The sequence below is a fragment of the Mirounga leonina genome, unplaced genomic scaffold, assembly GCF_011800145.1.
Source record: "Mirounga leonina isolate KUSES-001 unplaced genomic scaffold, KU_Mleo_1.0 Mir_129, whole genome shotgun sequence".
NCBI lineage: Eukaryota > Metazoa > Chordata > Mammalia > Carnivora > Phocidae > Mirounga > Mirounga leonina.
Genome location: NW_023270323.1, coordinates 47,705,620 through 47,717,958, shown reverse-complemented (window position 1 = coordinate 47,717,958; position 12,339 = coordinate 47,705,620). Strand labels below are relative to the sequence as shown.

At 42.1% G+C, this 12,339-nt stretch overlaps 1 protein-coding gene across 16 annotated transcripts in view; it reads right to left on the bottom strand.

The window, feature by feature from the left end:
* APBB2 (amyloid beta precursor protein binding family B member 2) overlaps positions 1-12,339 on the bottom strand; it is a 363,075-nt gene that overhangs the window by 170,497 nt on the left and 180,239 nt on the right. For all 16 annotated transcript variants that reach the window (XM_035005075.1, XM_035005076.1, XM_035005081.1 and 13 more), the window contains one exon: positions 10,464-11,279. In XM_035005075.1, coding sequence (XP_034860966.1) covers positions 10,464-11,279 — 816 coding nt within the window. The remainder of the gene's footprint in view (positions 1-10,463; positions 11,280-12,339) is intronic.

Genomic DNA, 12,339 nt, shown 5'->3' with positions numbered 1-12,339 from the left:
CCATTCCACATGGAATGCTGACCATGTGTGATTTTTTTTTTTTTTTTAAGTAGGCTCCATGCCCACAACCCTGAGACCAAGACCTGAGCTGAGACCAAGAATCGGACGCTTAACCCACTGAGCCACTCAATGAGTGCCCCAATCACGTGTGATTTTCTAACAGTCAGATGATTTGATTTTTCCAATGAAGTGTTTGAATATGAAGCTTTTATTACACTGTTTTGCATCTAAGGGTTTTAACAGGGAAATGCAATATATAAATTATAAGGATAGTTGTTGACTACCTTCACATTTATGAAAGCGAACTGAGTACATTACCTGCGTCAGACTTGAGGCACAAAATTTATGAACCACCCACATTCTAGCTTTTGAAAAGCTAATGTTTCTCCTCCTCTAACCAGATTAACAGATGGAGAACACTGAGAAGTCACCTAAAGACGCTTTTGAAAATTTCAAGCATGTTTTGCTTAACAGTTCATGTCACACTTTATAATTCTAGCAGAAGGCCTGGGACTGACACTGGAATGACTACGGCCCCAGGATGTTGCCGTTGCATGCAGCTGTAACAGGCAAGACCAGCACGATGTGAGTTTCTTCTACCATAACAGTTTCATGTGTATGTGGCAGCTGAGTCCACTGACACACAGAGCAGGAGTCCCCGAGTCCAGTGCCTTGAGCTAGGAAGGAAAGGACCCACCTAAATGGAGGCCACTGACTAGGGCCTCTTTGGCACTCACAGTCAGTGTTGTGAGATTCCTGGATTGACAAGAGAAATGAGAAACCTGTATTTTTAAGTAAGAAAAGCTCCCAATTTCTAAGCATTGGCATCTAATTCAAAGTTTTCTAAAACATTGTTTGCCGGACCAAACCTGTCTGTGGGTTGTCTGTGTAATCTCCAGCACTGCCTATGTGTGATCTCTGAAGATTTCCTGGCATTATACGGCCTCTGCACTGCCCTAAAGTTAAGGTCATATCTTTTTCTCTTATATTCGACATAGCTCCTAAGAAAATCCTGTGTGTTTGGTAAGCAATGTCTCTCAAACACAGGTAAGAAAAACATGGCGATTACCAATATCCCTGCTTGTCTGTTCCTAAGCTTGGAGCAAAAGGAATAACCCCATCTCTATCTGCCAAGTCCCCTGAACTATCTTGCCCTTCAGAGCTGAGCCACACTGCTAAATGTTAAGCTTAACTGTGTCATCATGTTTTCCTTCCCTTTCCACACTAATTCCCCGTCTCAGCTGGGTTTGTGATTTCAGACCCCTCCCCGCAGGGTCAGGCCCACATCTAGGTTTCCTCAACTCTACAACAAACATTTTGGACAAAGGTAACCCCCAAACCATCTTGAGCCCCGCCGCCCGGCAACACATTCTGTTCATTTATCAATTCTCAGAATACCTGCAAATGTAAGATGTCCTTCTTGAAAAATATGAACATGGTAATTTCTGCAAATATCCTCTCACATCTCCTCTGTGTTACAGATATTAAGGAATTACCTATGAAGACACCTGTGCTGGGCTGAGTTGTAACCGCACCTCCATTTATACCCACCCAGAACCTCAGGATTTGCAGATGTAGTCAGCTAAGGTGAGGTCATACTGGATTAGGGGGGCCCTAAACCCAAGGACCGGTGTCCTAATAAGAAGGCCATGGGAAGACACAGGCAGAGATTGCAGTGCTGGGGCAACAGGCCACAGAGCACCAAGCATTGCCAGGAACCACGGGAAGCTTGGGAGAGGCAAGCAAGGGAGCTTCGGAAGGAGCCCTCAGAAGCAGCGCGACCTGGTGACACTTTGATTTTGGACTTTTAGAACCACAAGAATAAATTTCTGTTGTTCGAAGCCACCGAGTACACGGCAATTTGTTACAGTAGCCCTAAGAAACAAATAAAACATCTAAACATCTACTCATCTTCTTTGCTTGGAAACTTAGGCTGCCCTGGACCTGGGGTGGGCCTTATCTTTTCACACCAACTGAAGTACTGACATGTGCAAAATGAAACGAAGAATACACAGACCCATGTAAAAGGCACTCTTCATATGGTGGGGGCTGCGTCCATGGCAATAAGAATCTGTAGGTCAGCTATCTGAGGTCTCAGACTGATTCTCATTTATTTCTAGGTCTCAGGCACCTACCACAGAACACAGAATAGGCTGTTACAAAAAGACTGGCATATGTATGTATATATGAAGTAACAAATCAAAGAAAAAATGGATGAAATAATGAACAAAATTATGATGAGCAAATTCACAAACCCCTGAACTGTTATTAACTTACATGGATAATACTGCTCAGTGAAAATCAACGTAAAGTTACAGATCTATTTCAGTTCCCCATGGATGTGGGTAAGTTCAAGCTGGCTGACACTCTGGATGTTTCTGTAGCATCTTGGCTTTTAAAATCATAAGCCTGGGGGCACCTGGATGGCTCAGTCTCTTAAACATCTGCCTTTGGCTCAGGTCATGATCCCAGAGACCCAGGATCGGGTCCCACATTGGACTCCCTCCTCAGTAGGGAGTCTATTTCTTTCTTTGCCCCTCGCCCTGCTCATGCACGTGCCCACGTTCTCTCTCTCTCCTCAAATAGAATTTTTTTAAAAAAGTCATAAGCCCCTATGTATTTATTTTTTTAAAGAAATTATTTATTTATTAGAGAGAGAGAGAGAGGCATAAGCAGTGGGGGGAGGGGCAGAGAGAGAGGGAGAAGCAGACTCCCCGCTGAGCAGGGAGCCTGATGCGGGGCTCAATCCCAGGACCCTGAGATCATGACCTGAGCCCAAGGCAGAGGCTTAACCAACTGAGCAACCCAGGCACCCCTCTCTATGTATTTATTAATTTAAGGTTCTTCTGTGAGGATAATGAATTTAGGCAGATAGTGCATGATGAAAGTTGACCAAAATTCTTCAAGTCGCCAGTAGTACTTTTGTCTCTAGGGGCCCACTGAGTCACAATCCCAGCAGCTATATGCCCTCCGTCAAGGGCAGGAGAGCATCTCCTCGCACCTCTGGGAGCACCTGACCCAGGCGCACCCTTCTCTTTCTAAGTAGCCACTCTGCTCACACTAGTCTCTCCCAGAAACTAACTTGCCCAAACTGGAAAACGAAGTTTTTCCTTTCTTTTCCTTTTTTAAAAAATTTATTTATTTTAGAGAGAGCATAAGCAGGAGGGGCAGAGGGAAAGGGAGAGAGAATCTCAAACAGACTCAAACAGCCTAATGTGGGGTTCGATCTCATGACACTGAGATCGCTATCTGAGCTGAAACCAAGAGTCAGATGCTTAACTGACTACACCACCCAGGCGCCCCAATTTTTATTTTCAAAATGCCAGTAAAGCAGAGAAAAGAGTGGGGAGAAATTACAAATTAAACTTCTTTAGTGATTAATTGAAAAGAAAAGAAGGAAAAAAGAGATTCTTTACTTTTTAACACCTCTAAGGGCAATGCCTTCCTCAGATCTCCATCTGATGCCTATTCAGTCTCCAGCACAGGTAACTTCAAGTACCTGACTGTCCACATCCCTATCAACTGAAGTTTCCTCCTCTGAGCATCCTCTACCCCACAGCCCTCTGGCCCCTCACAGTCCCTTCCTGGTGCATTTGAATCTATCTATTGTCTTGTGCTCACTACCAGACTATTAGACTTTTGCTACCATTCATTTCATTATATTTATCTTTTTGTTTCCTAAAGTATAATACTTTAAAATGAAAGAGCAACCAAAAACTATCTTGAGCATTTAAGGGAATATTTTTTTTCTTGTCTAGAACTTTCTAAAATACCTAATTGAGCAAAATCATTTTCTTCCCTAAGTTCATGGGGTAAGACAAGAAATATTTTTATATGTCTTACCCCCAGGGTACGAAAATCTAATTTGGAAACCACATCATCTACCCCAGGACACAGTGTGTCCAAGCTATTCTGGAAACATCTCACATCTGTCTTCTTGAATTCCTCCTGTCACATCATGGAACTCTCAACTGAGAAGACAAGACAGGAAGGCTAGTGAATCACCAAAGGGTATTTAAGAGATTAAAATTAATCCAGTAGGGCAAACCAGCTGAAAATAAGGCCTTTCCTATATCCTGGAATTAGTTTTTTAAGGGATCGGAGCTTTTGAAAAGCAATTTAAAAATCATTTATAGTTGAAATTACCAGAAAACAAGCGACAAAGAATGAACATTTAAACGAAGTTTCTGGAAGAGTTAATAGTATAAACTTATCCAAAGTTCTAGCCCTCTTAAGCTAGCTAAAGCCAGAAATAAGAAGAGTTGCCAATTATGTCGACATAATTAGGTTGGTGCCTTGGCTTTCCCCCTCACCAGCTATCCAGCTTGCCAAAGAGGTCCACTTTGCTTGCCTTAATTCTGGAAACCAATCAATGCATGACATCAAAGGATTCAAACTCTTGAGCAACATGGATCAATCTGCAACGCAAGGTGAAGTGTAAAGGCAAATGTAATCGAAACAGCCCTTTTCCTTGGCATGGGCCTTTCTGACTTGCAGACCTATAGCCTCAAATACAAGGAATGTTTGTGGCAGACTGAATGACCAGCCCCCATTCTCCATTGCTCCTAGGAGCCTGGAATATCAATCATCCTATCCAGGTGCTCTTCACAATTATGGTTTACAAGCCGTGTTTACTTTTTCTGTTTCTATAGGTGTGCTTGATGTAGCAACCCTCAGAGACCATGCAAGTTTATCATCCAGCTCCAGCTACCCAACTGGCAACGAGATAGCACTTATGCAGCCTTTTATTATGTCTTACGTTCTCTTTGAAGGGGTTCGTATCCACACATAATGAAGACTTGGCTCCTGCTTTCACGGAGCTCTATGTCTAAACGGAAAGTTTCAAGTGAGGTCACAAACTGCTGAGGCGAACATGATAAAAGAAATCTGAAAACATTCTCTTGGGTAGCGAGAAAGGACTTTCAATAACTCAGAGGGTCTTGAAAGGTTTCACAGAGGAAATAACATTTGAGCTACATCTCAATTTTTTATAAGAACAGAAAAATCCAGGGCACCTGGCTGGCTCAGCCGGTTAAGCTTCTGCCTTTAGCTCAGGTCATAATCTCAGGGTCCTGGGATCGAGTCCTGCGTCAGGCTCCCTGCTTGCAGGGAGCCTGCTTCTCCCTCTGCTCGTGTTCTCTCTCGCCATCTCTCTCTCTCTCTCTCAAATAAATAAAATCTTAAAAAAAAAAAAAAGGGATGGAAAGATCCTCTAAAATATAATTTTCCATTTTCCAGATTCTCAAGGTAACTACCACACACACCCAGCTGAAGATTAAATCTCACATATTCAGGCTCTGGAGGTCACATACCTATGTCTCAAGACTATGGCACAGTGGAAAAACACGGGATGCTGTGTCTGAATACATTGGTTCAAGTCCCACTATGGCCACGCGTGTACGAGAAAGTAGCATGAACAAGATTCTATGGACACATAGTAGGCCCACAGAATTTCACTGTGCCTTTCCTATAACTGTTTTTTCAGCCTCACCTATTCCAAGGCAACTGTGTCAATTATGTTATAAAATATGTCCCCAACATCAAAATCAGACGTTGACTGAGCTGTAACATCAAATGATGTACTGACTACATCAGGGCCATTTGGGGATATGTAGATGGCCTCCAGTTTTATTTAATCATTATTTATTTACTAAGTTCACCTGCTGTATTTCAGGCATTGACAATACAAATACAAAGATGAAGACAGACCAATCCCTGCCCGTAGGGTGCAGAAAGTCCTAACTAAAATCAGAGTCCAAGGGGCGCCTGGGTGGCTCAGTTGGTTAAGCGACTGCCTTCGGCTCAGGTCATGATCCTGGAGTCCCGAGATCGAGTCCCGCATCGGACTCCCTGCTCGGCAGGGAGTCTGCTTCTCCCTCTGACCCTCCTCCCTCTCATGCTCTCTGTCTCTCATTCTCTCTGTCTCAAATAAATAAATAAAATCTTTAAAAAAAAATAAAATAATAAAATAAAATAAAATCAGAGTCCAAAATATAGGCAACTCATAATTAAGGAAGAAGCAAATTTTTCTATCCCACTGCTGCAGTGATAATGGTGATCACTAATAATAATAAGCACTAATATTTATTAAACTCTTGGTATATGCCAGCCATTGTTCTAAGAGCCCTTTGAAGATGCTCTCACTGAATCCTCACAATTGATCTATGCCAGACCCTATTATCATGCCCACTTTACACATGATAGGCTATGTGAACTGCCTGCCTCTAACCAAGCTGAGATTCAAACTCAGGAAGTTCAGTCTAGAGCCCATGTTCTCAATGATAAGTTAATGATGCATAAGGCCCAAAGTCACACCATCTAGATTTTGTTTTCCCTGTGTATATCCTGCCTTTGTCCACATTAGTGATGAACCTAATGTCGGCATGGCTAGTCCACAAGATCCACCCAGTTTCATACTCTGTATCTTTCATTTTAGTAAGCCCCAATTAAACCTAAGTTACATGTTGGTACCAACAAGGCACTGAAACCTGTACCCAGGAAGCATCAGCATGTATCTTTCAAAAGTTTTCATGAAACAAACATAAACCAGCAGGTGACTAACAGAGAGACGACACACAATCTGACCAACCTACACTTATCTGAGTCACCGTGCTTACCCGGGGCCACGGAGGGAACCATATTTCTGACAAAATGCTAACAGATCACAAGTTCTCACCTTCAAATACCAAAATGGGATGTAACCCTTTCTTTTAGATTCAGGGTCAAGGCATTTCTTTGAACTTTGGTAAACTCCTATGAAACTCAGTGATCTCACAGATGCTGTTCTTTTTCCTAATCGGCTCTTGTTTTCTCAAGAAAACAAGACTACACAGGAGGAAAAACAGAGGACAGACTACACAGGAGGAAAAGAGAAGCAACATATTGTATACATTGATTGATGGTGCAAAAAAAAAGTTACCAAAATGCTGGAGGGGGCAATTCAGAAAGAAAGAGAACGAGAAAGAAGTCAATCTCTGGGTTAGGCAGTGCATTTTATTTTATAAATAGCAGTCTAACTTGGAAAGGATGCCCCGAAGGTAGAAATAAGTCTGTTCTATTTTTCTCGGCTCCCCAAAGCACAGTCTGCAATCCAAAGATAACTGTGTCATGATTTAGTCATAAAACACACACCACTGTGATGGGTATTTACTTAACACACAGCAGATAAGCAAATATATACACTCAGCAATGCAGACTAGTATGCATGTTCTATGTGTAATGGCGATGCATACCAGCATCTTGCAAAAATTTGCTCCTATTTCTTCTTTTCTTTCAACAGTTAGCATTTGTGTTTATTATATACATAAACATGTATATACTATATGAAATGTATAATATACACTGATTTTACCATTGTAAGTGAAACATACAATGTTTCATTTAAACTGCTCCTGATCATTGTAAACACTAACGGTATGTTTCAACGGACAGACAGAAACCAAGAGAAATACAAATGCTGAAAATTCGATGATTTTATTTTACTCACTAATTTATGTGGCGGTCACTACCTGAAACTCGGAAGTGTGATCCTGAAGTAAAGAGGTTTCGTTTCAGTAGGAGTTCACAACTGGCTATGAGGAAATTCCAAAAGAATTCCCCAAAACTATTGATATTAATATTTTGAGACCTTGCAGCATGCTGAAATAAGTACAGAGATCCCAAAGTGACCATATGTTGAACAACAACACACGTCTGGGGGCGCCCGGATGGCTCAGTCGGTTAAGTGGCCGGCCGACTCTTGATGTCAGCTCAGGTCATGGTCTTAGGGTCACAGGGTTGAGCCCCGTGTCAGGCTCTGTGCTCGGTGGGGAGTCTGCTTGGGATTCTCTCTCTCTCTCTCCCCCTCTTCCTCTGCCCCTCACCCTAGTGCTTTCTCTCTAATAAATAAATCTAAAAAAAAAAAAAATAGTACAGATTTGGTTCTTAAGCATGTTTTTAAAAAACTCAATCTCGCTGCTTTAGAGTCACAGCTAACACACTCTTTTGAGCGTATCTGACTCAAAATGTCTATCCTTAGCCACCCATTAAGGGACATCACCATATTGTCAATCTTCCTTTAAAACGTGAAGGTCTTCAAAACTGGCTTTAAGAGAGGAGAATGAACGTATCCTCTCCCCTTGTGTCAAGAAAGCTCTAACTCAGTTCCCAGGATGTGCCAAGCACCAGAGAAACACAACAGAAAGTGATGCCAGGCCACTGAGCGAAGGAGCAGTGAGCAGAGGGGAGCCCAGGAAGGTGTCCCAGAGAGAGTCAGAGCGAGCAGAGTACTTGTGTTCAGCCTGCATTCCATGCTCCCCACAGACCCTTACTGACACCCACACTCAACCAGAGAAGGGGCTGTGGACAGAAACGATCCAAACACTCAGCGGTGAGGGAATCATTAAACAAACCATGGAGCTTGAATATTTTGAGAACTTGCCGCATGCTGAATTAAGTACAGAGGGTGGAAAAGCATGCCTGATACTTAAAAAACCTGCGGTAAAAAAGCACTGCGTCCTCATATGCTGCTCTACAAAATACATACGTAAGAGGAAAAAGCAAACCATTTGTAAAACTCTCTCTTGTAATTTTTTTCTTGTTTTACCTTTTTATTGCGGAGAATATATTAAAGGATACAAAATTAGAGAGAACAGAATATTAAACCATTATGTACCTATCTTTAACAATTATCAGCTTAGGGGCAGTTTGGTTTCTTTCTTTTTTTTTTAATCTCCACCTCTATTATTTTGGAGAAAATCCCATATACAATATTATTTATATTAGTATACATTTTATTACATTATATCTATTATACTATTATATATTAGTATGTATCTCTAAAAGATAAGGATTCTTTAAAAATATCATTAACATAAAATTTGGGTAAATCTTAAAATTTATTGTAAAGGTGGGTATATGCCTAAAATGTTTTCTGAAAGGAAATATTTAAAAAAAAAAAAAAAGAAGAAGAAGAAGAAGAAGAAGACGACAACAGTGGCCATCACTGGGGAAAGGGGCTAGAGTGAGGAACAGGGGAGACTTTACTGTTCATTTAATACCATGCAGTAAAATTTGAAATTTGCCTCCAACAGAAAGCACCGTGCCTGGGAGAGCAGTGGGAAGACTGTCAGGACGGGAGGAAGATAATGAGGTCTTGGTGGCACTGCTAAAAACAGCAAGTGGAGTTTGGCTGGGAGAGACTCAAGGAGTCCTTGATGTAGATTCCAATACAGGGTCCATCCGCTATAGGATATGAATCCTCTCAATGGGTAAAGGTAATAGCTGTGAATTCAGTAACATTACTAAACATAATTATGCTTCCAGTAATGTGCAGGTCTAGACATTTATGAGATGAAATGGACTCATCTCAACCTCCCTACTGCCATCTCCAGCTACAGCGGGCTGATGAAATCCATCAGCTAAAGTAACGCGATTTTAAAGGGCACTTCAAAAACAGTTTGGTTTTTTTTAAACAAGTTAATGTCTTCACTTTCTCCTTCTCTTTTCCTTATCTAGAGTCCTTGTAATTTCTCCGCCTTATAGGTTGCAGAAATGTTATTTCCTTCCATGGTGGTGCTGTTATATTTACAACACATTAACAGGGTCTTGGAACCCACTATGGTAGGAGCTGGGTTACTCGGTAACGTTAGAGAAATAAGCCTTTGTGAGTGCTTGTTCACACTGAATTTAGATACAACCAAGTGCTCCGCGTGTTTTAATCTTATCATCAGTATACTGGGGGAGCTATGAGAAGATGCAATTGAAAGTAGCTGGCTTTTAGAACCCTGTTCATTTCTGTCCGAACTGTGATTCCTCTGACAAATCCGAAGATGATACAGAGATAGACAAAGTCAAGAAAGACTGGTCTCAATTAGACTAGTTAAAATCCTGAACTTCTGAATATATTAAAAGAAAAAAAAAAACCACCGTTTTCTTACTTTCAAATATCACATAAACAAGGCTAATAACATGTTCCCCAATAAAGGTCAAAGGGAAATGTCTATAATAAGTAGACTTTTAAACTTTGTAAACTTCTAACTTTTCATTAGTTTGAGCATAAATCCGTTCCGAGAAATTTAAAATAGTTGGTTCTTTTAATCAAGCTATATGCTGACCCCTGCAACTGTATTTCTTTTCTTACTTTGCTGAACAAAACCCAGTATTTCTAGATAGTATATTGAAATAGTTCACCTAAGCACTGGCATTGTAATTTCTAAACAGATGATGTTTTACTGTATTTAACACCAAGGATCCATTTGTTTGACAAAACTGCTCACCAGGACAAGCAACTGATGTAAGAACCAAAATGAAACCACTGAGAAATCTATTTTCCACACAAACTGCCTAATTTTACCCCAAGAGGCTTAATGTTCTTCTCTGCCCACAAATGGACTTTTTTCGGTCGGGCTAGAGATTAATTCCATCGATAACTGAACACACCCAGAGGAAGTGCCACATGAGTCTACACCCTTTCCCGGGGGTACCTGTTTCATCCGGGGAACTGGGTGAGGCACTGTCTTGGGACAGTGTTGTCCAGCTGGACTCCTCATCGCTCGGTGCCAGGTTCTGGATCCGGTGTAGCGCACAATCGGTTTTGGCCCCCGTTTTAGGATGATCCTTCTTGGTCTCTGGGCTGGATGACACTGTGGCCACTTGACCATCTTCAGGGCTGAACTGGGCTTTGTTTGGTTTCTGTGGCAGCACCTCGCCATTCCCAATGATGGTGGAGGCCAGGCCCTGGCCCAGCTGGGACTTCTCTTCCACAACCCCGTGCTGGTTGCCCGAGTTCTGCTCTAGGTCTCTGGTTGAGGTTTCCAGGTCTGCATAGTAATTTAGGAAGCTCTTGGTTCTCCGGGGTTGGGAGGGTAAAATTTCAGAGCCTGAGGAATCACACGGGTGGGGCTCTTTGCCCTCTAACTTCTCAGAAGTTATGTTGATGACCGCCGTGGGGCTGACGTTTTTGTTGGGGTCCTGCTGTCCTTGTTCTGCAGCCTTCCGGAGCTGGTTCTCCCCATTTTTCACCAGCTTGATGTTGGCAGAGCCGTTTCCCAGCAGGGGCTGTGCAGCTGGATCAGAGAGGCCCATCGCCACCTGGATGTTAGTTAGTGCATATTTTTTCCTGCATTTGGGGGGCGTGCTGTTCTTGGTTTCGGTGTGTTTTATCTCCGCATTCAACAGTTCATTATGGGAGGAACGAAGATGAAGGGTATTTGGTGGTGTGGCCGGGCTGTTTCGATTCGTGATGTCTGTGGCTCCGCTGCTGGCCATAAACCCTGCCACAGTGTCTACACCCGCGTCAGCTGGAAACAAAGAAACTCGTCGTTAGCTGCCTGACATGATTAAACTGCTTGGCATACAGTGAGCCAACATTTTTATACAAAAAAATTGGAAGAGTTAATGCTTCCATTGCATACATTCTTTTTTTTTTTTTTAAGATTTTATTTATTTATTTGACAGAGAGAGACAGAGCGAGAGAGGAACACAAGCAGGGGGAGTGGGAGAGGGAGAAGCAGGCTTCCTGCGGAGCAGGGAGCCCGATGATGGGGCTCGATCCCAGGACCCTGGGACCATGACCTGAGCCAAAGGCAGACACTTAATGACCGAGCCACCCAGGCGCCCCTCCATTGCATGCATTCTTATGGAACTGACCCATTTTCCTCTTTATTTTCACTGCTCACTCATAAATTAAATAGGAACAAATAAAAGGCTTAATGTGGATACACAAAAGCCAATTTATAGAAAAGCTAAGAGGTCTAAGGGTCCAAAGTTTATTTAGCATCTCCCTTTTGCATTCATATAAAAGCATTTTCTTCTGGTCATTATTCACAACCTTGAAAATCACCCCCTTTCTACACATTCACACCACAATTCTATTCTGCAGTTCCTTTGGGCAACAAAAAAAGTTGCTCAAAAATCCTCTGGGGCTCCAGCTTTCTTAATTAACCTACAAGGTCACTGTTCATTGATGCACCATACATCCAAGGTCATTTTTCTCAACCATGTTTGGAAATTGTGTTCCGAATGCCTGGAAAAGCCAAATCTCCATTAGAGTTTGCTAATAATTTTGTGAACATTTTTGACCTGGGCTTAGTATTTGTACGAAACAGACATTTTGGAGAAATGGCTCAGTTACTCGAGAATGTACATACACACACACACACACACACAAAACTATTACTAATAATGCAGCCTTGAGCCCTTGGCTACTGCCGTGTTAGAGCCCCCATAGGAGTCTGAATACATTCCACTGAATTAAAATACAGACTCAGCTGTTCGCAGTCCTCATGTGCCCTTACAGGACTCCTAGGAAACCACCTGACAGTTGCATTTATCTCAAATATTGTTCATACCATCAATGAT